Source organism: Podarcis liolepis (genome assembly GCF_965112155.1).
Source record: "Podarcis liolepis genome assembly, chromosome: 14".
In the NCBI taxonomy this organism is placed as follows: Eukaryota; Metazoa; Chordata; class Lepidosauria; order Squamata; family Lacertidae; genus Podarcis; species Podarcis liolepis.
In genome coordinates, this window is record NC_139569.1 from 32,889,462 (window position 1) to 32,916,462 (window position 27,001).

The 27,001-nt window shown below is 39.1% G+C and overlaps 1 protein-coding gene and 1 long non-coding RNA gene across 7 annotated transcripts in view; one reads left to right on the forward strand and one right to left on the reverse strand.

Moving 5' to 3' along the window:
* Positions 1 to 27,001, forward strand: part of LRRC28 (leucine rich repeat containing 28) — a 50,079-nt gene that overhangs the window by 2,482 nt on the left and 20,596 nt on the right. For 3 of the 6 annotated variants that reach the window (XM_083475200.1, XM_083475203.1, XM_083475201.1), the window contains exons 2-5: positions 146 to 369; positions 2,908 to 2,948; positions 7,876 to 7,913; positions 9,735 to 9,872. In XM_083475200.1, coding sequence (XP_083331326.1) covers positions 178 to 369; positions 2,908 to 2,948; positions 7,876 to 7,913; positions 9,735 to 9,872 — 409 coding nt within the window. In that variant the 5' untranslated portion in view covers positions 146 to 177. Of the gene's footprint in view, positions 1 to 145; positions 370 to 2,907; positions 2,949 to 7,875; positions 7,914 to 9,734; positions 9,873 to 27,001 lie in introns of those variants that run through there. The other 3 variants (XM_083475202.1, XM_083475205.1, XM_083475204.1) reach the window with 3 other exon arrangements.
* On the reverse strand, positions 17,879 to 26,671 carry LOC310693340. The gene is made up of 2 exons (XR_014519104.1): positions 22,926 to 26,671; positions 17,879 to 21,499 (listed from the first exon to the last, which is right to left on the reverse strand). It is a non-coding gene; the product is annotated as an uncharacterized lncRNA (long non-coding RNA).

Consider the following 27,001-nt stretch of genomic DNA (forward strand, 5'->3'; position numbering starts at 1 on the left):
TTTCTACTTTTGTTACCTGTCTTTTGAATACAGGGGGATGTAGGAATGTTTAAAATAAACAAGCATGTTTCAGAAAAATTGTGCTATGGGAAAACCAAGTAAGAGCCCTATTAAAACACTGCTTGTCTTTTGCTTTCCCTTTTAGAAATGAACTTCTGTGATGAGTAGAGTTCTAACATGGTGGCTGGGACAAAACCTGTCATGGCATCAGAACTCTGTAAAACAATATTGGAGGCAAAGCTAGAAAGGCACAAGAACTTATTCTTAAATTACCGAAATCTCCATCACTTCCCTTTAGAATTGCTGAAGGATGAAGGACTGCAATACTTGGAGAGACTCTATATGAAAAGAAATTCATTGACTACCTTGGTATGACTTTTTTAAATGTACAACTAGCAAAATATTTGTTGATGCTTAGGGTCTATGTGGAGGACATTGTCCTTGAGTGTACCTTAATTTTTTCAATATACTGTACCGTATGTAAATGAAAGCCATTCATTGATATGGGCGACAGTATTTGCACTTGTCCAATAACACGTTAGGGACCTGAAGTTGGAATAAGGAAATGTTTTCTGTATTGCCCTTGCAATGCTCACACTGAAGTGGTCAGAGGCCTATGTATGAACCAGACCACTTCAGACCAGGTAGAAGCTGACATGCTTGAATGTCCCCTGGGTGGGAGATCCTACACTCAGAGAATGTTGCCATTTTTACCGGGTGCTCTTAATCATTTTGGGCAGTGCTGGGGCACAATCCTACACTGTATGTGTTTTTCACTGCAGATATAACTAAATTCTTCTAGGACTTCTCACTTGCACAGTAGTAACCAAGTCATCAAATTTCAGCTACTTAATTCCTACAGTTTTCATCTTGTATGCATGAAAAGCATATGGGGTATAAAATACCCCCCGACATTTCAGTTTATTCCTATGTTTCTGGTGCTTCTTCATACCAGTCAATATAATGTGTTGGAAAACATATTTAAAAGAGGAAAAACTTTGGGAAGCATGCCAAATTTTCTTTCTGAAAAGTTAAAAAGAAGAGCCTGGAATAAACAAAATGTATATTTCTGCCAGTATATTTTATTTCTTTTTGCTATGGGGTGCTTTCCTTCTCCCCAGCTCATGGGGAGTTATTTTTTGTTAATTATTTCAACAGCCTTGTAAATTACGGGTTGAATCCAATGAACTGAACTTCTACTCCCTCCACTTCATCATATGTCCCTAATCCGATTGTGAATTTCCCAAACCCTCCAGAGTAGATTGGGTGAAGTTGCAGGATTAGGAAAGGAAGGGGAAGTTCTGTTGCAGGAGCAGAAATTGTACTACGAATGTAATGTTTTTGTTGGTTTCAACACTGTTATGCTTGTATGGCAGATTGTTATCTACATAAGGTTAACTACTATGTTCATGGAAGAGGTGAGATATTAACCAGGGCCATCCTGAAGCATTGTAGGAATAAATAGGCAAGATTCTTAGGTTTCTTAGAATAGCTAGTGAATATTGTTTATTAGGCTGGTGAACACATTAAAGAGTTCATTAGAATTTATTCAGACTTGGTTGCTTATACAATTTATACAAGTGCTGGTAAAGTAACTGAGCTAGTTTTTGTTTTATCTTCTACACTTACATGATTGTATTCATCTATTTATGAATGTATGTTTTAAAAATGGAACCTAATAACAAGGACACCAGGTGCTGCTAAGGCTACCAAAATTGCTTAGGAGGGAAATCAGTGTGTTTTAGCGTTAATTCCCCAGTAGGTGGAAACCACAACTCAAGATTTTTGCAGCATGGCATGGAAAACAAGCAGAAGAATTATGAGACTGCTTCTGGCTAAAAACTATACTGCATATGCTGTGTTTGAAAACAGCAGGGAAATGCTGGCCAAAGAAAGGATGACAATCTGAGTGTTGAAATGGGCAGTCCTACCCTAGATGAACATAAAAGCTAAATTTGGTATAATGTAGAGCCACTTCAAGTCTGACCTTTTTCTTGCTTGAAAACCACTATGTAGGAAAAAGCCGCAAACTGTCATGTATAAATTGGGGCATGAGAGGCACACAGATTGGACGTGCTGCTTTTCCCAGTGAAAGTGAGCTTTCAAGACTTCCAAAATATTATCCTGGAATCAAGCTCCAGCACCACAGTAAAGAAAATATCTGGCTGCCAGTAATACACTGGCAATCTGTTTGTGAAATAGGACCCCTGCAGAGTTGTGTAAGACAAAACTAACATCATGCACTTCATGTGGAAATTGCATGACATGGCTGCTGTAACATGATCTCTTATAAAATGTTGCTTTAGAAGATCTCCATATTTAGAAGACTTCTGGCTGTCTGGAGAATGCATTATAGTAATTGAAAAATATTGGCATACTGACTTAACATTAGAGTAGCTAATAGGACTCTGCCTTAGGCTATTGTAAAGTCACCTGAATATTCAGTGGGCATTTCTAAGTTACTACACACTAAAGAATGTATATGCTATGTGAGTTTCTCTGCATTATCAGTACATGTTGAACTTGGAAGATGCTAATCACACTTGTTAATATTTTGGCACCTTGATTGATTAGTGTAGAAGGTGTCTGCTGTTCTTCTAGAGCCCAATTTGGAAGCTAGCTCCACCCTCTGTGTGTTGATATCTTCAGGCCTTCTTGGCATATTGAAATTCTTTCATCTTTCCAGTGACAACAGTCGCTGTCATCCAAGTCTAGGCTCTAAGCCAGGTTTCATTATCAGTGCCAGATGGGGTGGTGGGCCACATAAAACAGTTGTTCCCTGTTTTGGATTTCTGACACTCAGAGCCTCATGTTAGTTCCATCTTGAATTTGGCAAACTGGTTTGCCAGTTAGATATTGAGTCTTTCTTTAAAAACTAAACAAAAACTTCACAATTTTCTTTTTTAGCCGGAAAACCTTGCCCAGAAGCTTCCAAACCTTGTGGAACTGTGAGTGTGTGGTGTCTTGTTCCTTATATTCTGCCCTTTAGTTTAATGAGTTTCTTGAACGTAGGGTGCTGAAGTTATATAGGTAAATATCTTACAATTTGTTTTGGAACAATCTGGTTTGTTAAAGAGCTAGTCTGTTTTGTTCTAGTGCCTTTCCATGACCTAATTTCACTCATGTGCTGTCTCTTCATATGCTTCAAGGTAGTGGTTCAAGGGACAGCTTGGAGGAACCACCATGCCAAAGATTTGCTGTTTTCAGGCTGTAGCTCCTATTTGTTTGCTCAGAGAACTGAAAAAGTCTATCTTTTCGTAGAAATATAATAAATGTAGAATTTAAATCCCATTCTTTTGTTAAAAGTATCCAGAATGAACACTAATTTTTGAATATTGCTTTTGTAAAATCTACTGGAAGGCAATATTTTTTATTTTTTGTTTTGTTCTATTTGACAAAATTAATTGATTGTAATGAAACCCTAGGTCACTTACAAAAAAATGATAAAACATTAATATTACCAATAAAAGACAATTTTAAAAAGGTATTAAAAACATTCAGAGGGGAATTAAAATAAACTGTAAGCTACATGTAAACTACATGTAAACTTTCTGCATGTCTGGATAGTCTTAAGCAGGCGCCAAAACGATTACAGCAAAGGCACCTGCCTAATCAAAAACGTCTTAAGCAGGCGCCAAAAAGATTACAGCAAAGGCACCTGCCTAATCTCAACAGGCAGGGAGTTCCAAGTGCAAATTTGTAATATGTTTTGGAGTGGGGGGGTATGTTCACAAATAGGACTGCTGTTTGCATTGGCTAAGAACGTAGATTATCTTTCTATATTGGACTAAAGTTAATCTCATCCAGTATTCTGCTTCCAACTCTGGCTTGGCTAATGCATCTAGGACATGGGTAGGCAAACTAAGGCTTGGGGGCCGGATCCAGCCCAATCGCCTTCTAAATCCGGCCCACAGACAGTCCGGGAATCAGCATGTTTTTACATGAGTAGAATGTGTCCTTTTATTTAAAATGCATCTCTGGGTTATTTGTGGGGCATAGGAATTTCTCCATCCCCCCCCCAAAAAAACACCATATTGTCCTTTCCCCCACAAGATCTGAGGGACAGTGGACTGGCCCCCTGCTGAAAAAGTTTGCTGACCTCTGATCTAGGAGAAACATCTGTTATCGGTTGCTAGCGCCTAATACTCATAGGCATGCCACCTTTGTACTTGGTGGTTCCATTAAATTATCAGCCATTGATGAGCTTACATTTTGAAAATAGTGAATGTTTCTTACTGCAAGGCTCTATATCTTCTTGGACTGTTTACTTCTTTGGATTGCCAATTTACCCAACAGCCAATCCCACAGTCCAGCTACAGCTCCTTCTGCCTCTTACCTCTCAATGAAGGAGCCTAAAACCTGGATTATAACATCAACTGCCAGGGGGCAGAAGAGACTAGTAAACACCACGTGTATTCCTAATATAATCAACCCCATTGCACATTTCATATGTAAACTGTTACAGAATCATAGAATTGTAGGGTGGAAGGGACCCTGAGGGTCAATGAGTCCAATTCCCTACAATATAGAAATCTCAACACATGGTTTTCCATCCAGTTACAAACTATACTGGATCCTACTTAGCTTTGCAAATATGATAGCAATTTTATTGATGCACTGCAGCTAATTTGTGACTGAAAAGCCTTAAATTTTATTAAAGTGGGGATTTATATACCTCCTTTCAGTGATGTCTCCAAAATCAATTTATGAACAGATACAACACAAGAAGCATCCTACAGTGATGCGACCATTAGCTGACGAAGAATTCCTTCAGCTGCAGCTTCCTGGCAGCAATTCCTGTAAGCATGGCAACATGAAAATGTGCCTTTGCAAATTTAAATAGTCAGTTTGGAATTGTGATTGTATCCAGGACTTTATCGGGTCACTGTGCTGTCACGGGCATGTGTGGAACTAAAGATGTTTTGGGTCACATGGCATAGATAACCAAGGAGTGTAGTCTAAACTTGAGCTTTTTCTTCTTGCCCCTGGAAAGCTGCACCTTCCTGGTTTTTGCATTTGCAGTGCAGTTAATAGGCCTTACAGGTCACTATGGTCTATAGCTTACTAAAGAACTAAGCTTGCCTCATCTTGTCTGAGGTGAATTCTATTTCATAATGAAGCTGAAGTACAGCGTTTGTGATATGCTTCATGTTTTGCCACCAGGCACTTAAAAAGATTATCTGATGAGGCCATAAGAAAATCCTGCCTGAAATTAAGGTTTGGAGGGAGGGTAATTTTAGAAGCTCTGAAAACCAGAGAGAGCTTGTTTAATACACATTAAATATTCTTGTATTAATTATGTCATGCCCCCTAACCCTTTTTCCTGTGTCTTTTGCTGGATAGTAAAAGGTTGGGATCTGCATGCAGGATGAATCATAATAATAGTAATCTTCCTAATGTGTATCAGATAGTAAAACCTAACTGAGGAGCAGCAATGAAAAAAAGGGCACACTAGTTGTCAGCAGGATGAAACTCCTTGCTATAGCTATAATTTGCATTGCTTTATGGTAGGCTCACAGATTTTGGATCATCAAATAAGTTTCCCTAGCATCCCTGGTATTGTGACCCATCTGGGTTAATAAAAACTAGTGCTGACTTCTAGGAATTAAAATTATGTAAAGTTCTTGTTTTGGAAACAGCTCTCAAAATGAATAGAAACATTTAACATCATGGAGCCGTAGATTCTGATTTACATAATCTTTCTGTTGGTGACTATTTCTCTTTCTATTATGGTATTTAGAAATATCCAAGTTTTAAAGTGGACATGCAAAGGCTAAATCTAAATAGTGACATGGCTATTTCCACATTCTCACTGGGTCTTTGAACTGGTGTTTCCTAAACAGCTGCACTCTTATATTTGGTAATCTTTTGAAAAACAGATCCCTCTGCAGTATCAATTTGTTTCTGAAACTTCAATGAGTTTCAGCTAACAGCCTTTTTTGAAAGAAAAAAAAAGGGAACCACACCACTGAGCACATTCAAAACTTTTGGCATGCTTGATGTAATTCTTGGGATCCTGATTAAGAACATATGAGAATTTTGTTTGGCCTAATTGATCCAGAGTTACCACATGGTCCTTAATTTGTGAATGTACCTTCTACTCCCAGGACGGCTATTTTTAACATGGGGAAAAATCTCCCTTGTTTTCAAACTCCATAGCACTGTCCAGAATCTTTAATATAGATTCCTTTAAAAAACAAAAACAAAACTTCAGCTTGGAACTCTGACTATAAGCCATAATTTATCATCTTCTGCCACCATAATACCTTCAAGTTTGAATTCTCCTGAAGCAAGAATCAATCCAATACTTCCATCAGGTTACTTATCCTGCACACCCCTTTTCTATGTTGAATGAGCAAAAGATCAATTTTCAAGCAGTAAATAACATCTAACTACCTTGAGACATCTAGCAAATCTCAATTTGAAGAGAATAGCACATACTGTATTTATTTCTGAATAGCAGTAAATGCAAATATTCACCACCAGAGAGCACTATATAAAATTTTACCAGCCTATGATGGTAAATATAGACCAGGATCCAAAGAACCACACAAGTTATTTGGGCTTGTATTTCTTGAATACCAGCCTCCCATGCCAGAAGGCAGAATGCTTTTGAAAGTAAATGGACCTTCTAAAACAGATTGTAAGATGGAACGGGGCACATGCAAACACTCGGACAAAACTAAAATAGCTTTCTATATCCTGGCCTCAACTTGCCTGGGCTTGTCAGTATGCTTTCACTTGATGATTATCCTTTTTATAGAATAAAGTAAAACATGTAAACTTAAATAATAAACAAGAACACCATTTGTACAGTTTGCCAATGAATGTTGACATTAGAATTTTTTAAATATTGAAATAAATCTGAGAAGATGCTGTAAAAATAGAAAACGATCTGATGATTCCTGCACTTCTGACTCTTGTGGTGTATGAAAAAATTGTCTAAAATGAATTTTCAGGACTCTGATAAGGCTGATTCCATGACTGATTTTTCACAGTCTCCCAAGTGCCAGAGGGCCATGTGAAGGCTCTTCTTGTGAATGGTATCCCTATGAGCTTCTCCATCACATTCTCAAACCTACTTCTGAGAACTAAATAGGAGGCATGCTTTACTCAGTCACAGAATGAATTCCACAGGGATCCTTGCTGAGAGGAAACAGCTAAAAGGTTCTAGGTGCCCACTGACCCTGGGCTGGTTTAGAGCAGGGAGAATGTATCAACACACTCACCTCAGGCTACTTTGTTTCAGTCATATGACACAGCTGTTTGACATGACTTATTTATATATTGATCTTACACCTTTGCCAACAAAGTGAGTATTAGGGAAACAACTGCTGTGCATATTGTGATTCTTCTATGGTCCAAAACGTATATTTATTTAGCAGATTTAACACCCAGCTTTTTAAGGCTCACAGCTTTTTTAAAATGCATGGATTTGTTAAAAGCCAGACATTGGAAACAAAACAAAAACTAGCCCAGTTGGGAGTAGGTGAAGACGTAGGTCTCCGCTTGTCTGCCTCTCTATTCTCTTTCCTGGGTTCCTTCCCAGAAGGCATTGTCTTGGAAACCATATATGATGGTAGTTGCATTATGTACAGAGCAGCCTGGTAACAAATGTGAAATTTTTGATCTAATCTCAATATGAAAGAAGAGGAAATCTGGTTCAGGAAAACTTGGAAGTGCGAGTCCTGTTTTAGGCAGAGTGATCAAAACTCAAGATAATGTCTATCAGTCATAGTTTGCCATATGAGCGTTACCTTTGCAGAAATGAAGGAAGAAAAAATACAGCATGCTGTCTTTGATCAAGTTTCATCTATGAATATTTGCCACCTGCTCTTATCAGCCGGCGCTTGAAAATGTTCTGTTCTCTTCCAGATACCTCCATTCAAACAACATTGTTGTTGTACCCGAAGGTAAGTGCCCTTCTGGGTTCAAAATATCTTTAGTTTATGACATTAATTGTAGAGGAAGACATTGCATGAATGAAAATGTTTAAACTCTCAAGTACCTAAATATGTGTGTTGCTTCTAATTTGAGGGTTAAAAAAACCAAAGTGTAATTTATTAGTAAAACAGTACTCCTAAGTGAGGCGATGACCACATCCGCTGTATTGAATTAAGACTAGATGGATGATTTTAAACCTTATTAATCATTTATAAAGCACCTGTGTCTCTATTTCTGTTGTTTTCCCAACAACTCTTGGCTGTGTAAATTGCCTTTTCCTTGCCTCAAGCATAATGTAATACAGTATACAAACAAAGAATGTAAACCTATAGGTTTTCACTTCTCTCCCTACAGAAATGGGAGCTAACACTTGCTCAACCCTTACAAGTGAATCTTAGCTGCAACTTAATCTCGGGTACCTCCCCTTGAATCTGCTTTGCTGTCTGTTGATAGGTCTTTATTATTGTAACTTAAGCTACCTTCAAAGTAGAATAACATGGGGTGTATGGATTGAGTATAGGTGGGAGGGACGGACAGTTCCATCCCAACAAGTCAAATCCTTATCTACTCTAATGAGGGGGGGGGCGGCGTGTAAGGACAACCCACCTGTCAATCCTAGAATTGTAGAGTTGAGAGGACTACAGGGGTCATCTAGTCCAACTCCCCCAATGCAGCAGTCATGGCTAAAGAATCCCTGACAGGTGGCGTTTCAACCTCTGTTCAAATACCTCCAGTTCACCACCTTCTGATGTAGTCCATGTCACTATCAAACAGCTCTCTCTGTCAGACTCTCCTTCCTTGTAATTGGAACCCTCCCCTCTGGGCAGCAGAAAACAAGCTTGTTCCTCTTCAATCTGACATCCTAATGACATCAGGTGACAGATCTTAGTCCCTTGCACAGCACTTCCCAAATGCCCAACAGCCCGCTGATTGTTGGGCACTTCAGAAATGCCTGTGCAATGACTTTGCCATCCCAGTAGGCTGTGGCTTCGGAAACACGAAGCACAGGGCCCGCAAAGTACATTGTACTGACAGCCAGCTGGCTTTCAGCATTTTGGAAAGTGCTGCATAGAGTGCTTTGCAAGATGGTTCTTGCAAACTGGGAAGCACTGCACAGTGCCTGTAAATACCCATTCAGCCAATCCTCACCCTTACATATATAATGTCAGGTGTAGGGTAAGTAGATGTGGCTTTCCTGAAACAACCTCATGGATGAAATGGAGAGGCTGGATTAGACCCACAATCGTACAACATATTTTAGCCCACTCCTCAAAACTAAATTGCCAGTAATACTCAGTTCTGACATGGTTTTGCCACCTATTTATTCAGCATGTAGGGATGAGATACTGGCTGTGTTTCTACGCCACATTAAACCACGTCATGAGCTGAAATGATCAAGAGTGGGCATTAGGCTTGTGCACTGCTCTCCTCCCGCACATCCGGCAGCGGAAATTTGGCAGCACTTACTCATTGCTTGAAGCTGGCTTGTTTTAAAACTGACAAGTGTTTGTTACAACCATGATCCCTGGTTCACATGCAGTGACAAGCTGAGATTACTTGAAAATGAAAGTAAACGCTGCCAAAGTCCTCCTGGCACCTTGGCAGGGGGTGGAGTGCATGAACATGAGATTTGCTTGGGCCTCTTCCAACTCTTGTACATTATGCAGAACCATGGTTCAGCTTTATGTGTGAATGCAGCCATCATAGAAGTCTATCTCATTCTTTTATTAAAGTTTTAGTGCTTTTATTGGGCCGGATTTATTCCTTCTCATTTTTCTTCTTCTTTGAAGCAATTGGCTCCCTCGTTAAACTGCAGTTTTTAGACTTGAGTGACAATGCTCTTGAAATTGTATGCCCAGAGATTGGCCGCCTAAGATCTTTACGCCACCTTAGATTGGCTAATAACCAACTGAAGTACTTGCCAGCAGGTAAGGGATCAGCAGCTTTCTGGCTCAAAAAACTGATATGATTGCTCCTGTTGATGATTTGCTGTGTGCATTTTCAATTCTGCTTGTAGATAAATGGTTAAGGCATGTTGGTTAAGCCTGTTAGGTATTGACATACTGGTTGCTTACATTATAAGCAATAACTTAATTCATTGCTTTCTACCTATGAGATGAATATGGGGTTAAAATTAAATGATTGTTTTAGGGAAAACACAGTGAGTTTGCTGAAGGCGGAATATCCATCACAATCATCTTTGAGCGTGCCAAGCCTTTATTCTGTACTGCAGCAGTATTATCAGTAAATTATTTGGTAAATTAACTGTATTTTAAAATGGGAACTTCAGAGGAGATTTGGTCACAATGAACGAAGGCTGCCTCAACTGGAATTTATGAAGGACAGAATTTACCAAGACAACAGCATAGTCTTAAGCATGTTTGCATGGAGTCTCAGTGGGGCTTACTGCAGAGTAAGAGAGCTTAAGACTACACTTTTAAGTTTTGGGCTTTTTTTGCAAAATAAGTTGTGCATTCTTCATAAAGGTGCTGCAGCCCTGTACTGTATTAAGTGCAGAAACAGAGTTGACTATGTTAACTCTTCACTGAAACAGGGAGCCAAATGTGTGGTGGCAATAATTCAAAATGTATCATATTGTGAACATTCCATAAATCCAGAACATTTTTTTACTAAAAACTGCTAAAAATTATCATTAATGTTTCAGAAATACCAATTTCAAAAGAGAATGTCTGAATATTCTTGAACTTGTAAAATTTATGCTGTGCACGCACACTATAAAAGCAAGGTTTGTTCAAAGAAGAGCGGGAGTATTTTTACAGAACTTAACACATGACTTTAACAGATTCAAAAAAGGAGAACTTCAGAAAGAATAATTTACATTATGGAATGAGTGACTGCATTTTGCTTAGGAAATAGTCTTTACCGTACAAGGAAGCGGCATTTATTTCCTCCATTTATATGAAAATGGGACATTAAACGTCTTCCTCCTGTGTGTTCAAATCTTTAGGCATGTGAATACTTCTTAAATAGCTAAATATATCACTAGTTAGTAACCATCAGAGTCTAGCTAAAGGTCCAGTGTATATTGAAGTGCTGGTGCAGAGTCAGCTTGTCTAAGGACCTCTAACCAGCTCTTTATTTTCCCCAAATGCTGTCAGTTTTTCATTTGCACAGTGTGTATTAATCTTGCCCAGCCTGTGATAATCTTCCATTTCTGCTAGGAAATTGACTCTGCTGATCTGTTTTCATTGAGTGCTTTCTTTCTGTCATTACTTTGCAAGCACTTTTCAAACAGGTTTCCTTTCATGGTTGCAGAGCCTGTGAGTATTTTGGCTCATAATCCCTCTTAAGTAGCTTCTCTTTATCAAGATCATGAGTGGGATGGTTGGTATTGTGACAGCTTTTCTAAATAGCTTGATAAGTTCTATTCGCTCTATTCTAGCAAGGGGTTTGCAGTGGGCTTACAAAGTACGGTATTCCTACAGCATTAGTAAGATGAAGCTTACTCCAGTGTTAGCTACATTTCCATCAGCAAGAATGCTGATTTTGTGAAATGGTTGTAGCTGCTTTTAAAATAGCCTCCTGCTAGGTGAGATGCCATGTTAAGCACAGAGCGCTCTTAAGTTGGTGTTGCCAGGGATGCTCTCTGTGGGTTGTATCCAGTGCTCTCTGCCTGTCTTGTGCTAGCAGACAGGTGAGTTGCAGAACAGAAGAAATAATGTAGCAGTTGTGTTAGTGGAAGCTCAGTGTGCAACAGATTACACAGTTTTTTGTGCAACAAAATTACCAGCAGCCCGCTTATGCATTCTCTTGCGCTGCAATGTTCCACTGGCACAAAACATTTTGCCTGTAGAACAAGGATACCACTAAGTGTGTTTAACTTAGCACATTTGTGCAAAACTGTTTATGAGCAGGAAGACCAACTTTGGCTCTAACTCGATGTTCTTCTGTAATTTTCTCAATAGCCCCATAACAAAGGTTGTCATATTGCAGATATAGGGTTTGTGGTTAAGGGAATAGTAACTTGTGTAAAATCACTCAGTTAGCAGGTGCCAGAGTGGGGATGTGAACTAGGGTATTTCTCATTCATAGCCTACTCTCAAATACTACTGCTAGTAGTAGTAGTAGTAATAATAATAATAATAATAATAATAATAATAATAATATATGTTGGGCAGCTTCCAACATATATAAAAACAAAATAAAACATTGAGCCTTAAATAGCTTCCCTATACAGGGCTGCCTTCAGGTGTCAGGATCATCCCTCCAAAAACCTATAGGCCTCTCTTTATAGTCTACCAGAAATATCCCCCAACTTTCCCCATTTTTGTCTCCTGGGCTTCTGCTCCCAACACCTTAAGAGCAAAAGGTCTTATTTTATGCTCCTTCTGCCTCTCTGTCTTCACGGTGTCATATTCCACAGTGCACTTTCTTCACCATCTCTTAATATTAGTCCCTTTGTTGGCATCTTCAGTCTCCAACCCTGAAGAGAACTACCCTCTTCCCTGCTCAGAGCCACTATACTGTTCTATAAAATATGTTAATAGAATTGTAATGTGTGAGTGTTGTTGTTTGTAGGACTATTGAAATATCCTTCATGATTTTAGAAATACTCTCTTTTTTGCCCCATAACCTCCCAATTCTTAGCAGTATCAGATTTGGAAGTTTAACAGATACAGTGGTACCTCAGATTACATACGCTTCAGGTTACATACGCTTCAGGTTACACACTCCGCTAACCCAGAAATAGTGCTTCATGTTAAGAACTTTGCTTCAGGATAAGAACAGAAATTGGGCTCCGGCGGGGCAGCGGCAGCAGGAGGCCCCATTAGCTAAAGTGGTGCTTCAGGTTAAGAACAGTTTCAGGTTAAGTACGGACCTCCGGAACGAATTAAGTACTTAACCCGAGGTACCCCTGTACTAAGCAGTAGATAAAAATCAGCTATTGGTTAAGTTTTTTTAAATTATTACTTTGTAGTTATACTCTAATTAAATGCCCATGACTTACATAAGTTTTAATTAAAATGCTATTAAAGAGATGAACAGCTCTATTTAGGAGATGGACTGTGTCTTTGTTTAGAAAACACCTACCACATTTTGGCATGCTTGCAGTATAACTCTTCCCTTTGATAAATATAAAGACATTCTTGTCAGCCAGTGATTAGATCATAGGATTTGGCATCAGGCAAGCAGAGTTAATTCCAGGTCCTGCTGTTGAATCTGTGTGGCCTCTTTTTACCCATCTTTGAAGTGTTACATGAACTTTATACATTCCGCAAACTAAATCTTGAAAAATTCCAAACCATTACAAGTTCAATAGTGGAAAGGGAAATATGGTTAGCCAAAACTGAAATACTTGCATTAAATAATCTTTGTGTATTTCAGGGGAAAAGAAAAACTTTTGAGGTTATTACACAACATTTTTTCCTTCTTGGTTTCTGAATAGAGACAGTAATTACACTGGCTCATTCAAATGAACCAGAAAATTTTTGGATTCGCTCTTCACTCATACAAACCATTGGAAACCATTATTTTATTCTTTTTTTTTTTATTGAGTGAACTGTTTCAAGCCATCAGGGGTTATGTGAAGCAATTTTTAAAATGGATGTTGCAGGGCAATTTGTGGTTATCTCTGGCAGTAATTAAATCAAATGATTCTGAGCAATAACCTAGAATTTTGGTACCTTCAGGAATGATTCTTTTCCTCGCTTATTCTGTATTTTCTCCAATATTTTGGATGCTAATTAATTTCTGTTATCTATGTTGTTTCCTCTCCCAAATTTTCTGAGTACTGCAAAAGTAAGTCTAGGCTGCACAATCAATTCCTTGTTATCTAGATGTAGCAGGCCAACTCTTTGTGACATTTTAGTTGGTCCTAATACAGTAATAGACATTAATCTTCCTTTTGGATTTTGTTAATAAACTAACAGGTGCGTGAAACCCTTGTCTGTTGCACCACTTTATGACATATCAGCGATGAACCTATTTATCTACCAAAAAAATGTTGTGTGCAAGGCATGTCAAAAAGTATTATTAACAGTTAAGAAAGTTTGTACATATAAACTATGCTAATAATGTCTCTATGTGCACTGCTCCTATCCAGATATTTTGTGGTTTTATTAAAATATTTTCACTCAGCATGAAATTATTTTTTGAGATTTGATCTCCTGGGATATGGTGCTGGCTACTAGCTTAAATAGTATACAAATTTCAGAAAGAATAATGGGCATTTCACCGGGAGAAATGGAGTTGTTTTTTATAATAAGTTTTTAATAAGTTTTACATAACAAATTTTAATTCAAACAAATCATCCACATCATTTAGGATTCCCCAAATCCATTGACTTCCCTCCGCGCTTCCATGATTACTATTATCAATCTTTTCCCCAACTGCTTCCCTTCTTTTCTCTAATTTTTTAAGAAAAATAACCCTTTTTTACATAGTTTTTCGTACATTACAAGCATTACTCAAATCCTGCCAAAGTTTTTAGTTGTTTACAGTGTTCTCTTAAAGACATTATAATTTTTTCCCATTCCTTCTCTTTTCCTGGTTTCTGATTTTCCCAGTCAATTTTCGTCATTTTGGTGTAGTCCATCGTTTTCATCAGACGTTCATCACTTGTTGGAACGAGAAATTGAGTTTTTATTCTATCCCAACTTGAGTGTACTGTATCTTACTTAGGTTTTGATGTGCGTTATGTTCATTGCCCTCAGTAGAATAACTGCATGTTACTCCTCTACATTATGAAACTGATGAGTGATGCAGCAAACTCAGAGAATTTGGGCATCCTTTGGCAACATAAAACAGGCCTTCAGCTGTATAGTCCTGCTAACTTTGCCCTGCTGACCTTGGAGCCTAAGACATGAGTAATTGTCATCAGCTGATCTATTTAATCTTTGGTTAGGTTGCTGCTTAAGATTCTTATACAACTTTGTTAGTGACCTGTGCATGCTTCCTGTGAAAAAGCGAAACAAAGGAAAAACTGATTTGTCCAATCTCCCTCCCTCCCTCCCTCCCTCCCTCCCTCCCTCCCTCCCTCCATGGTTTCTGCCCAAAATGGCTGCTGCCAACCAACAAAATACAAACAAGTAAAGACGTATGCAAACTCCAGCTGTTTGGATATCTGAACCAGTTGTCTGTGGCAAGGTTTGGGTATAATTCTTTGTGTTTGGATAACTGAGATTTTGGATAATGAGCATTCCAACAGTGGGGCCTTTGTGTATAGGGATTATTCCATTCTGACTCTCACGTTAATTACTACAGATGTTGAAATGTAGGAAAGACATGGCAACTTCAGACATAACTCTACATTCATGTCTTAATACTCTATTGCTGCAGACAATGCTCCTGTCAAGATTAGATTTTGTTAGAAGTGAAAAAAGCTTTATGCTTTCTTTATCTCATATCTTTGAAAGAATGTTCTGACAACTAGGTCTTATTAACATATACTGGTTTTATTTATAAGCACAATAAAGTTAAGTTAATTTTTTAATGTCTAACAAGATTTGGAAGTTCTTAAGTTTTTGTTTCAGAAGCATGTTGCTTATAAAACTTTCAGGTTATAGCATCTTACTGTAAGATTTAATTAAATATAGGCTTATGTTTACTCAGCAAACATTAACAGTTAATTATAGATTTACTAAGTGAAAAGCTTCATGTTTTGCCAACTTTTATGGTAAGTGAATTAATTAAGCAGAGTTGGCAATGACTTAAGCTCCCAAGCCATTCTGTGGTAAAGTTGCCTTTCAAATACTATTTGTATTACTGCCTTAAGAAAATAGGACTTTGAAAGCAGTCCTGAAGCAACATACTCCAGAATTTAGCTAGGCTACTTCAGAGTAAATGCCTTTAGCCCAGTTGGTTATAATTAAGTACAGGGAACTTGAGATGAGCTGCCCATGATTGTACCCCCAAGGTCTTTATGCCTGCAAAGAGCTAGTTTGTGCCTAACTTTGAAAAGCACATTTTACATGCCGTGGGGCAAAAGGGGTCACAAACCTTTCTTGGGTGTCCTTTCCTACACGTGCAGGCTTTCAAACAGGGTGTGGACAGACTGAACCTAGTACTAAATACCATGGTTTAGTGTGATGTGAACAAGCATAGCCACCTCCCAGGCTCATGAACTCCTCTCAGAAATGACTGGAAGGAGAAGGTAGCAGCTTTTGCTCTCCTTAAACAAAATGCATGACATTATTCAAAACTTTAATCTGCATATCCTACACTGTGTCTTAGCCTTATACTTTGCCTTCAACCCAAACTTAATTGTCTTACAGGCTTCCTGTAGTCAGCTTCTATGTTGAGTGTAGTCATAAAGGTGAAACTTTTTTCCATTTTAAAATACCTATCCGGTTATCTAAAGGAGTAGGTGAATCTTTTTTCAGAACAGTGTATTTTAGAGACCTAAGAATCAGAGGATACCACTTCTAAATATAGAATCCTGTAGTTTTGTATCGCATCTAATTTTATCCTTCCTTGTACCATTAATCTTGCAAAGCATGTTGAAACTACATGTTCATCACTGTGAGCATTTATAATATAACCTGGGAATGATCATTCATTATGTCAAAATCTGTTTTGCTTAGCAATTTGCATTGGAAGTTGGGATCCACCTATGTGCTGGGGCTGAAAAGTTCTATTCCCTTCTTTCCCCCATCCCCATCAGAACTTTCCTCCTTGGTTGCCAAGAAATACAACATATGTGTTTAGTATTCATGCAGATGAAGATCCCTCTAAAATGCTTCCCAGTTGCTGTTTTTTTTCCTGTTCAAAAATTCCTCAATGCCATACTTAGTATTTCTCAAGAGAGCTAAGTATTAACTATGGCAGCAATGTTGTCATGAAGAAGTAGTACTTAAAATCCTTGCCCCTTTTCTTGGCTAAACTAATACATTTTACATTTGCTTTTCAAAATGTCCAACATAACAATTTTATATTCCAGTTCTATCGTTGGGTAGTTAAATGATACAGTAATCTGTAATTCTAATATGTGGTTTCGGTAGTGCGCTGCAGAATATTCCTGGGAGTGAGAAATCTTGATTATAGCCTTTAATTTTCTTCTTCTGTGTGTGCCATTGTATTTCAGTGCAGCTGCATGCACCAATAAAGATTATATATGCCAGCCTTGGAAGGATTTTGACTTAACAGAGAAGCTGTAAACCCAGGGGTAGCCAGCATGGTACCCTCCAGATGTTGTTGGACTTCAGCCCTCTTCAACTCCAGCCAGCATGGCCCAATGGTCAGGGAAGACAGGAGCTGTGGTCTGGCAACATCTGGAGAGCACCAAATTGTCTGATCCTGCTGCAGACCAATGATGCTGACCCTTTCTGTTTCACAATTGGCACAGGCACAGTTCCCCCCGCTTTCCTAATTTAGTAACAGGCATAAAAATATGTGCAACAGGACGGGGTTTGGTATGTCAGGCACACTTCCAGGAGTATGGTGTTAAGTGAATGGACCTGTGGGGGTTTGAGGAGGACATTGTTACATGAGCATTTAACTCTTGCCAGCCCCTTGGCAACGTTTAAAGCAGTGCTGTAGTCTAAGCAAAGTAGGTTGCTTTAAACATGAGTACTTGCTTTCAAAGGGCTGTATCTAATTAGTACATTTTTTTTTATAGATTATTGCAGCCAGGAAAACACTCGAAAGGAAAAAGGATGCTTCTATGCTATTTGTCTTGAACTACCTCAGAAATCGGGATGGAATGGGAACGCTTTCTTAGCTTGCTGATAGAGAACATTATGCACTTTGATTACCATGTTGAGCTAGTTGACAGTTTTGACAGTATGCAAAACACAGATTGGCATAGTTTCTAGCACATATTTTCCCCTACATTTTGTTGTTTTTTTCACTGATTTAAGGGATTTCTGAAATCGATGCATCCAGTGCATTGATCTTGGTTTATGTTGTAGTCCAGTATATTTTGTTCATAAAGATGTTACAAAGAAACAGTTTAATAATGACATTTGTTTAATAATAATAACAACAACATGTGTTATGATTGTACCACCAATCTTCTTTTTAGCAGATTTGCCAGTGAGAGCAAATCCCCACTTAGCCATGACTGGGTTGTTAGGATAAAATTGAGAAAGAGGAATAACCACATATGCTGCCTTGATCTCCTTGGAGGAAAGAAGGGTTAATAAATGATCTGAAATGCCGTTTGGATATGATGTAGGGGATATGATGTAAGGGAAGTATCTATCTGCTTCCCCCTCCCTTTACCCTGTTCAGTAATTTCTGGTGTGGTCAATGAGTCTTTGAATGGAAAGTGTGTAAACCTGTTGTGTAATTCCTTTTGGTTTTAGATTTTGAGCTCACATACACTTAGGGCAAGCACTAACAAATGTGCCTAGATTGCAGAATTAAAATGATTTGCATAGCCTATAGAAAATGCTATTAAATCTTCTAGGTTTTTTACAATAGAAACAGAAGACCATTTTCTGTCAAAACCCTGAGCTACCCAGTGTTTCAGAAGTCATCTGTTTATGGAACTGTGCTGTAAACTCTTTGCCTGATACAACTTGTGGCACCATGTTAAATCTTGCTTTTGAAAACCCCTTTTGTTAATGTCATGTTGTATTTTGTAGTGCGTAGTAAAACCTGTAATGCCACTATACACTAGCTGCAGACTTTTTTGTCGCTATAAAGTCTGAAATAGCTTAGTGTTCCATTCTTTTGTTCATAGAAAGGGGTATGTGTGTGTGTGTTGTGATGGATATGAAAGCACATTCAGATACACTGTTTAAATTATGCTTTACCATTTTTCTTTGCTTTTGTTTCACATGTAGAATCGCCTAGCTTCAGTTTGTATGGTAGAAATTATATACAAAAGAAAAGCAATTTAATTTGTTTCTGTTTCCATGTGGGAACTTAATTCAACATTGGTTATGTAATCAACTAATGTGATTTATTAATGGGTTTAGGATTAGGATTCAAGTTCTTCACTTACAGAGTTTATGTGCAAAAGGAAGAGTGCCTTCAGGGAAGTTGTTCTGATAAGTCTTATTCCCATTGTCTCCTCTAGTGTATTCCCTATTTTAATAAATAAAAATATAATGTAGATACATAAATCTGTGTTAATGCATGCCAAATCTAAACTTGAAGAAGATATTATTGCTAGTTCCAGAATAAAGTGAATATATCTTATTTTATTTGTTTACCTTGAAAGTAGGGCTTATTCCTACCTTGATAAGTAGTTGTTCTATCAGCTAATATGTTTTTCAAGTAGTAATGAACTGCTTTTTCATAAAAGAACACTGAGCTTTCCTGTAGCTCACTGTAAATAGTTTAATCTCCTCCTCAGACATTAACTTTACCCCTCATTGTGTCTTTATTCTGGGTTGGAGGATTTGAGTCTCCTGACCTTTGATGTTTCCAATGGCATATTGAGCCAAAGGCCAAAAGACCAGAGGGGAAGTTATGCAGCTATACTTAAGTTAAAAGAACATTAAGTTGTCAGGGCTGCTTTGATCATTTTCTGAGAACACTGTGATAAAATTCAGATAAAGAGCCCCAGGCTGTAGCATCAAAACAATACACTGGTGGTGTTTTTAATGTAGATGTATGCACTTTAACATAGTCCAAAGAAGAAGAATCATCATCTGCCAGTGAGAATTGATTAGGAATGGCATACGTACCTAAAAATGATCAAATTGGGTGGTTCTGTATGGTGATGGTATCCTTTGTAAGTAATATTTTATAATGCTTTTATTGTTATAATTGTATTGAATTGTGTATGTATAATTGCAGACAGACACTTAAAATAGTTAGATTCAGCATGGTTTTGTTCTGTGCTTCAACTTGTAGTAAAGATAACTTGTACACCTGGAATTCTGAGTTTCCATTTGCACTGATAAGTTTAGTGCTCTTCAGCGAAAGAGACTCAGAAGGGAAGCAAGTGAGGGCATCACCATTACATCTTGTGCTTGTCCACCTGTCTTTTCCCATCATCAGGGCCATGGAATAGCAGTTGCCCTGTGAGAAAACTATAAGAAAGAAGTAAATGGGAACAGCTGCCTGAATCCAATGGGCTAAGTAGGGAATGCCCCTGTCTCTGGAACAGGGATCATGCAGCTGTGTGCATAACTCTGCAAACCCATACAAATTCAGGAGACTTTCCAGTGTAATCTTAGTTGGAGGAGGTAGAGCTGTTATTTGCTGTTTCGCTCAGCATGACATATGAATGTGGATGTTTTCAGCCAAAAGAGCCATGTCAGCTAAGGAGTCCAGATCGGCAACTAGGTGTCTCAGATGGTAGTTTTCACAGAGAATAGAGCTAGGTAGGTGACTTTGTGGACATGGAAAACAAATCTGGGTGGAATCTATGCACATATAAAAACTGTTCTGAAAAAGCATTTTTAAAAGCACATGGAGTTTTCCATAAGGCTCACCATCTAGTGTCACATTATATATTGCGTTTAAAACGCACTTAAAACATTTTATTTGCAGCTGTATAGCTGAGTCCCTGCTGTAATATCAAAGAAGAAGCAAAGCAAATGCAGAGGGCGGAAGAGGAGGGGAAACAGAAATGCAGGATTGGAGCAAGATCAGACAGCTGTCAACCTGCTCTATGAAGAGGCCCTTTCCTAACTTTCTGAAGCTTTCAGGAAACCTGGTTTTGTCTCTAGCGTAGCACATTCCAACAATGCTTAGGAAATGCAAAGCAATTGAGTTTTTAAGCAGTATTTCTGTAGCTGATGCAAGAAGCCAGCCAATGTCTTCCATTTTTCCTTTCATGCATATGATCTCACTAGTTCTATCATTGGGCTGTTGACTTTTATGTTTGGAATAGGTAAATGTAATTTACCAGTAGCCAATAGGTGACAGGGGCCCCACAGCACAGGAACTTGAGTCTTCCCTATCAATGCTCAGAATATTTGTTTCTTCTTTTAATTTTATTTAATGTATCAAAACATGCAGAAGTTAAAACACGCACTCCATGCAAGAAGCACATTTCTGTAACATAAAATGTATTTACTATGTGTTTCAATTAGTAACATAGGTCAGTATAGTAATCACAAGCACATTAATACAGCCTTGTTTAAACAAATTTGGGTATAGAGTAGACATGAGGATGTATAAGTACAAAAAGTTAGTAAGGGTTGATATTGCTTGGACAGTTGTTTTCCAGAATACTTGAGCATTGTAACATATCTCAGTTGTTGGCACAGCACCAATAGTTAACTATTGCCAACTTTAAAGATCTCTAATCTAATTTAATAGGTGTTAAATGCCATTACATTGCCATTTTTATACAATTGTCTCTTAACATTGAGCTCACAGTAAACAAAGTTCAAGCTCTAAAAGAAAAGACCAGATTTCTCAAGGAATTTCCTTTTGTAAATCCTTCCCCATTTTTGTTGATAATCTTTTACATCTGCAGCATCAGTGCATATTAAAAATACATTTTTGGAGAAAATCATCCAATCCTTTATTTAAGTATCTTCAGGTAAGGACTTTTCTGTCTGTACAAGTTGGAGAATATTCACTTCTCAGGAATTCAGTTGATAATGAAAAATAAGGTTCCGTATCCCAATGTAAAGAGTTTCACATTGCTAAGATTTGTATTATTGTTCATGGTAGAGCCACAAGCTTTCTGTAATGGAGGAAAATGGAAACCCCATGAATTAGGAACACTGCACACACTACTACGAAAGGAGCAACCCAATGAGCTTGGTTGGACCCTGCAGAGAAGCAATAAAATGTTAAAAGCATATGGCCATGGGGTCTTGCTCTGGCAGCCATAAATGTGACCCCCCCCCCCCGCAAAAAAAGCCTGCCTTCTTTGTTTTCTTAGGACTTGCCTGTTTGATTGTCAGGTTTTGCTGGTTATTTTTCCAGCAGATCCAGGTATCCATTACTCTAGTAGCAATCAGGGGAGGGGAAGTCAGGAGGACATTTTAGTTGCCAGGCTGCTGCTGCTCCTCTAGTGCTCTAGGAATAAAGCTGTTGGCAACCCCCCAACCCTTATGGGGCGTTGTGGGAAACCCCATGCCCACCATCATGCAGATATAAGAGATTAATAACAAGGGTTGGGCGGAAGAAGACTCCCTGTCTTTTAGCCATCATAAGGATGCAATAGTAGACTGCATTTTGACAACTTCACAGAGGGATGGGATTGCCATCTTTGTTTTTCCAGGGCCACTGCACTCCTGAAATCTACATGTCAGACGGGAGTAACAGGTGCAGCGTTCCCCATCACTTCCTTGAGCTATGTATAGCTTCACCTGTTTACATTTCTGTCGTGTCAAGTATCTTCCAAAAGTACAAGAGCTCTAGGAGAAAAACAGTAGCAGGGATGGCCAATGGGCAGAAGATTTGTCCCTGGCCACTGTAGCTGCAGTAGAATGTGCTTGTCATTTGTCTACCGTGGAGGCAAGTGTGGAGAACATCTTTTCTTATGGGTCTGTTGGTGGCTTCTGTGGAGAAGAGGGACATAAGGATTGCGAGGCATGATGGTCAGACATTGCAACAGACATTGCATGTGACTGGGTCCCCATTGAGAAAGAGTTACTGAGAGAAGGCGTTTCTACCAGATGCTCTTCATTCTGTGTGCTACATCCAGTGGAGCTGATGGCAGTGTTTGGGGATGTATCTCTTTAGGGGATGGTGTTGAAATTAAAAGTATAAAACTCTTTTACACGGTTAACCGTCATCCTGTGCCTTGCCTCAGTGCTAGGAAGAACATATAATAATAGAATTAAAGGTAAAGGTGCCCCTGACCATTAGGTACAGTCGCAGATGACTCTGGGCTTGCAGACGTCATCTCGCTTTATAATAATAGAATAACATACAATAATATTGTGAGCTTTTTAATTAAAGGGCTGGTGCCATGCTATTTTTATTGTAATTATTTGTATGATGTTTATGTACATCTAGTTTTAATTTTATCAATGTTTAATTGTTTTTTAATGATGGTCCCCCCTATGTTTTGGCTGTTCTTATTTTTATTTGTAAGCTAACTTGAGTCCCTGCCAGGGAAGCAGATGAGGTATAAATACATCATCATCATACAGCCGTACCTTGGTTTTCAAACACCTTGGGAGTCAAACATTTTGGCTTCCAGACAATCAAAAACCGGAAGTGACTTCCACAGCTTCCGATTGGCTGCAGGAGCTTCCTGCAGCTAATCGGAAGCCTCGCCTTGGTTCTCAAACGTTTTGGAAGTCAAACGGACTTCCGGAATGGATTCTGTTTGTCTTCCAAGGTACCACTGTACCGTGCTGCTTTTTTTACTTTGAAGGTGGCCAGAATCTTTACTGCATAGTTAATGGCTTCTGGGACCTCTCATCAACTCCAGGAGGAGAGTGTGCTTTTAATTATTTGTACCACCTATTTTCCAGTTATAATGTCTAGGCTCTCTGTCTAGGCTCTGCTGCTTCCAGCTCTGCCCATTTTTTGCCCCTTGCCTAGCAGAGTTTCACTAGCGCAATACAATGTCAATCCACTATGCCCCAGTAACATTTTGTTCCACCAGCACAAGGGGATTTTAGTAGAAATCCAGTCCTCACCCACCTAATGTAATCTGAAGTAGGGATCACACTGTTTGTTTATATATATCTGTTTTTAACACAAAGGATAAGAAGAAGATGGGATTTTCAGATACGAATGCTTGCTGGAGAGGCAGTGGTGATGAGAAATAGATCTGTCTTGCCCTAAGATATGAAAAATACCTTGGCCTCTGCTGCTCCTGGGTTCCTGCCAGTTTGCCAACTGTAGCTTTGAAGGATTTGGACCTGGCGGTCTTCACAAGACTATTTTTAGTGGCAGAGGAGAGGCTGTATCTCAAAATAGCTGGGCCTTTTACTTGCCAGTCAGCGGTTTTTGGCATTGTGTAGGAAGCTTTCTTCCTTCCACTGGCTATGCTCTATGTAAAAACAAGCCCATTCTGCTATGCTTTTTGATGTCACAGCCAAACGAGAGTGGCTGAGCTTCAGCAAATCAGTTTTGGGGGGGCATAACATAGCTAGCATATAGCTGAAATCTTAATGACCCGTGAATGCAGAATAAAAATGTATGGGCTTTCTCCCACACATTTGCATAGCTTGGGGGCGCTGTGCTTGCCCACCCTTTTCTTGTCTGTGCGGCATCAGCTGATGTGACTGTGTATGTCTCCCCTTTGCCCCCGTTTCTTCATGGCTTCCCCACCCTCCTTCAAAATATTTCCATGCCTAGTTAGCTGTAGGCCCTGTTCCTCCTTTCTTCTCTTTTCATTTCCTTGCTACTGTGTTTTACCTGCCCTCAGTCATACCATCTTGACTCTACCTTGGCTATTCTTTGCAAAGCTCAACCAACTTTCTCATAGCGTAGCTGCCAAGTCTTGATAGCCTGCAACATCGCCTTTCCCTATAGCATCCATTTCGTAAAGGAATTTCTGAAGCAGTCAAGCTCTGTCTGTTGTCACTATTGTTTGTCGGTTTCTATTTGGACTTTATAGAGAAGGAATTCAAACTTTTAATTAACCTTCTTAGGCTCAAAAACCTGTTTTTGCTATTTTACAGGTTTTTGGGGGTCGGGGGGAGTAATTTTCAAAAAAATAGTTTACAAGAGATTCTGCAAAATACAGTGTTATCAAGCAGGTTGTGGTGACAAACACACACAGTTCATTTACAGTTATAGACCACAGTTGAATAAATACAGACATAAAATAAAACCAAAATAAATAAACCACAGGTATGTGAATGCATGGAAGGTAGCGACCAGAACTATTTATAACATAGACATAATGGTTAAACATGACAAGATTACAAAACATGAACCCTAATATGCCAAGGAAAAGTAATTAAAGTATTTAAATACCCGGGTCACTATTTCAGCCATATTTGTTCATAGTTTTTATTATAAAGTTGAGAAATTGTGTCACCTTTCAGGGTCCTTCTGCTCCTACTTCCTCTCTCATACCCACCTCCAAGTGTTAAGAGTAACATTGTCTATAGACTTAAAGGTGATGGAGGAGTGGACTCGGAGATCCGCCTTCCCACTCAGTAAACTGAGTGGGAGTTCCACATCTTGGCCTCTCTGCCTTTCCCCCCAGTTCTCCCATACCTCATAATATGTCTGCCCAGTCTTCTCACCTGGTTCTAGTTCAGTTCTCTGTGTTTCTGGCAGTGTTCTAGTTGTACATTTTGAGATTCATTGTGACAGGCCCCATGGCCACACCCTGAGGAGAGTCCAAAAATGCAGGCAGCTGTGCTGATCCATTATGTTATTTATTTACTTACACATGCATGAACTTCACCAAAGGGCATCAGTGCATAGCATAATACCCAATTCATCAAGATAAGTATGAATGCAATCCTGTATATCATTTCCTGGAAGTATGTTCCATTGAACTAAGCGGTGCTCACTTTTGATTGCTTGGGTTTAACTTGTAAAATACATTGAGCTTTAAGGAAATATCTTTAACCAATTGAAGTTTGACCTTTAACTTTTTAATTAGAAATACAATCTGACGACAAAAAACTTTCACTATCAAAACTGCCGGTAGGAAGTAGGAACCCATCAGAGGGGAGAAGTATCCAAACTCTGCTTCATTTATCTTACTTCCCGTATGCTAATCTGTCATGAGCAATGTAAAAATGTGAAACCTCATTATCAGCTCAGGGCTCATCCATACTGTCATTTAATGTGGACAGTAAGCTTCCTGTACCGCCTTTAATTCTCAGTTGTCCACATGACATTCACTGCCTTCCCACACTTTCAATCTGGATTCTCATTTTCGGATTATCCCTGGTATGAAAAGATCTGGACTGAGGGAGAGGAAAGTGTGGGAAGGCATTGATTTGGAGGAGAATGTCCTATGGACAACGGAGAATTAATGGAGCTACAGGAAGCTTATTATCCACATTAAATGACAGCATGGATGAGCCCTCAGTCACTTGTCGGAGCAAAGAGGCTCCATCAGTTACCCTGGTCCTCCAGCAAATGCCATCATCACTCTGGAAAAGCCCCTTGAGCTGCACCCCAGTACACCACTGGTTGCAGATAATAATCCAACCCATGTCTGCTGGTTGTTAACTCACCAGTTCATCACCCTGCTTCTTCCTCCCTCAAGTAGTGCTTTCTCTACCTTTGGATTGTCACATCACAATTTGTCTTTACTTTTGTGTCAGTATCTTGAGGGAGGTGCAAAATTTGTATGCCGTTAAAAGCAAAAGGTCAGAAGAGCCCTGCTGGATCAGGCCAGGGGCCCATCTTAACCCAGCATCCTATTTTCACAGCAGCCCAGCAGATTCCTATGGGAATGTCCCCCCATTTCGTATAGCAATTCTGTGGTTAGGTTTTTTGTGTGCATTGGAATCTTTCTTCCTGCCCTACCATGGTCAGTGGAAGCAATCTTACTTTAATCAAGATGTGATGATTGCAGTTTTCATTGCGAGGTTTGCAGAAAACCCATGAGAATTTACAAGAACATTTTCATATCGATTTGTGAGCCTTTCCCCCATTTAGGGAAAGTAGCTTCTCCTTGCACCTATCAGTTTCTCCATTGTGTCTAATGGAGCTTTAAATTAACATAGTTGCATGTGTACTTGTTGGAGGCAACCATCATAAAAAGGAGTTAGCACAGCTTTGGGAACAGAGTCTTCTAGAGGATATGGCAAAGGAAGTATCTAAGTTGCAAAGGAATCTCTTAAGTGCAGTACTACCATGTGTGTAATCCTAAACCATCTCGAGAGCCAGTGTGGTGTAGTGGTTAAGAGCGATAGACCCGTAATCGGGGGAACCAGGTTCGCGTCTCTGCTCCTCCGCATGGAGCTGCTGGGTGACCTTGGGCTAGTCACACTTCTCTGGTCTCTCAGCCCCACTCACCTCACAGAGTGTTCGTTGTGGGGGAGGAAGGGAAAGGAGAATGTTAGCCGCTTTGAGACTCCTTCAGGTAGTGATAAAGAGGGATACCAAATCCAAACTCCTCCTCTTCTTCCTCTTCTTCTTCTTCTTCTTCTTTCAGTAACCTTATTGATGGTATGTCATAAATAAGAGAGTTTAGCAGATGCTGTGAAATTGTTCAGAGCCTGCCATAGTCTTCATAGTGTAGGTTAGTCCTGTACAAGTTGCGACCCAGCTAGTTGGAGAAAACCTGTATGGTGTTCACTTGTAT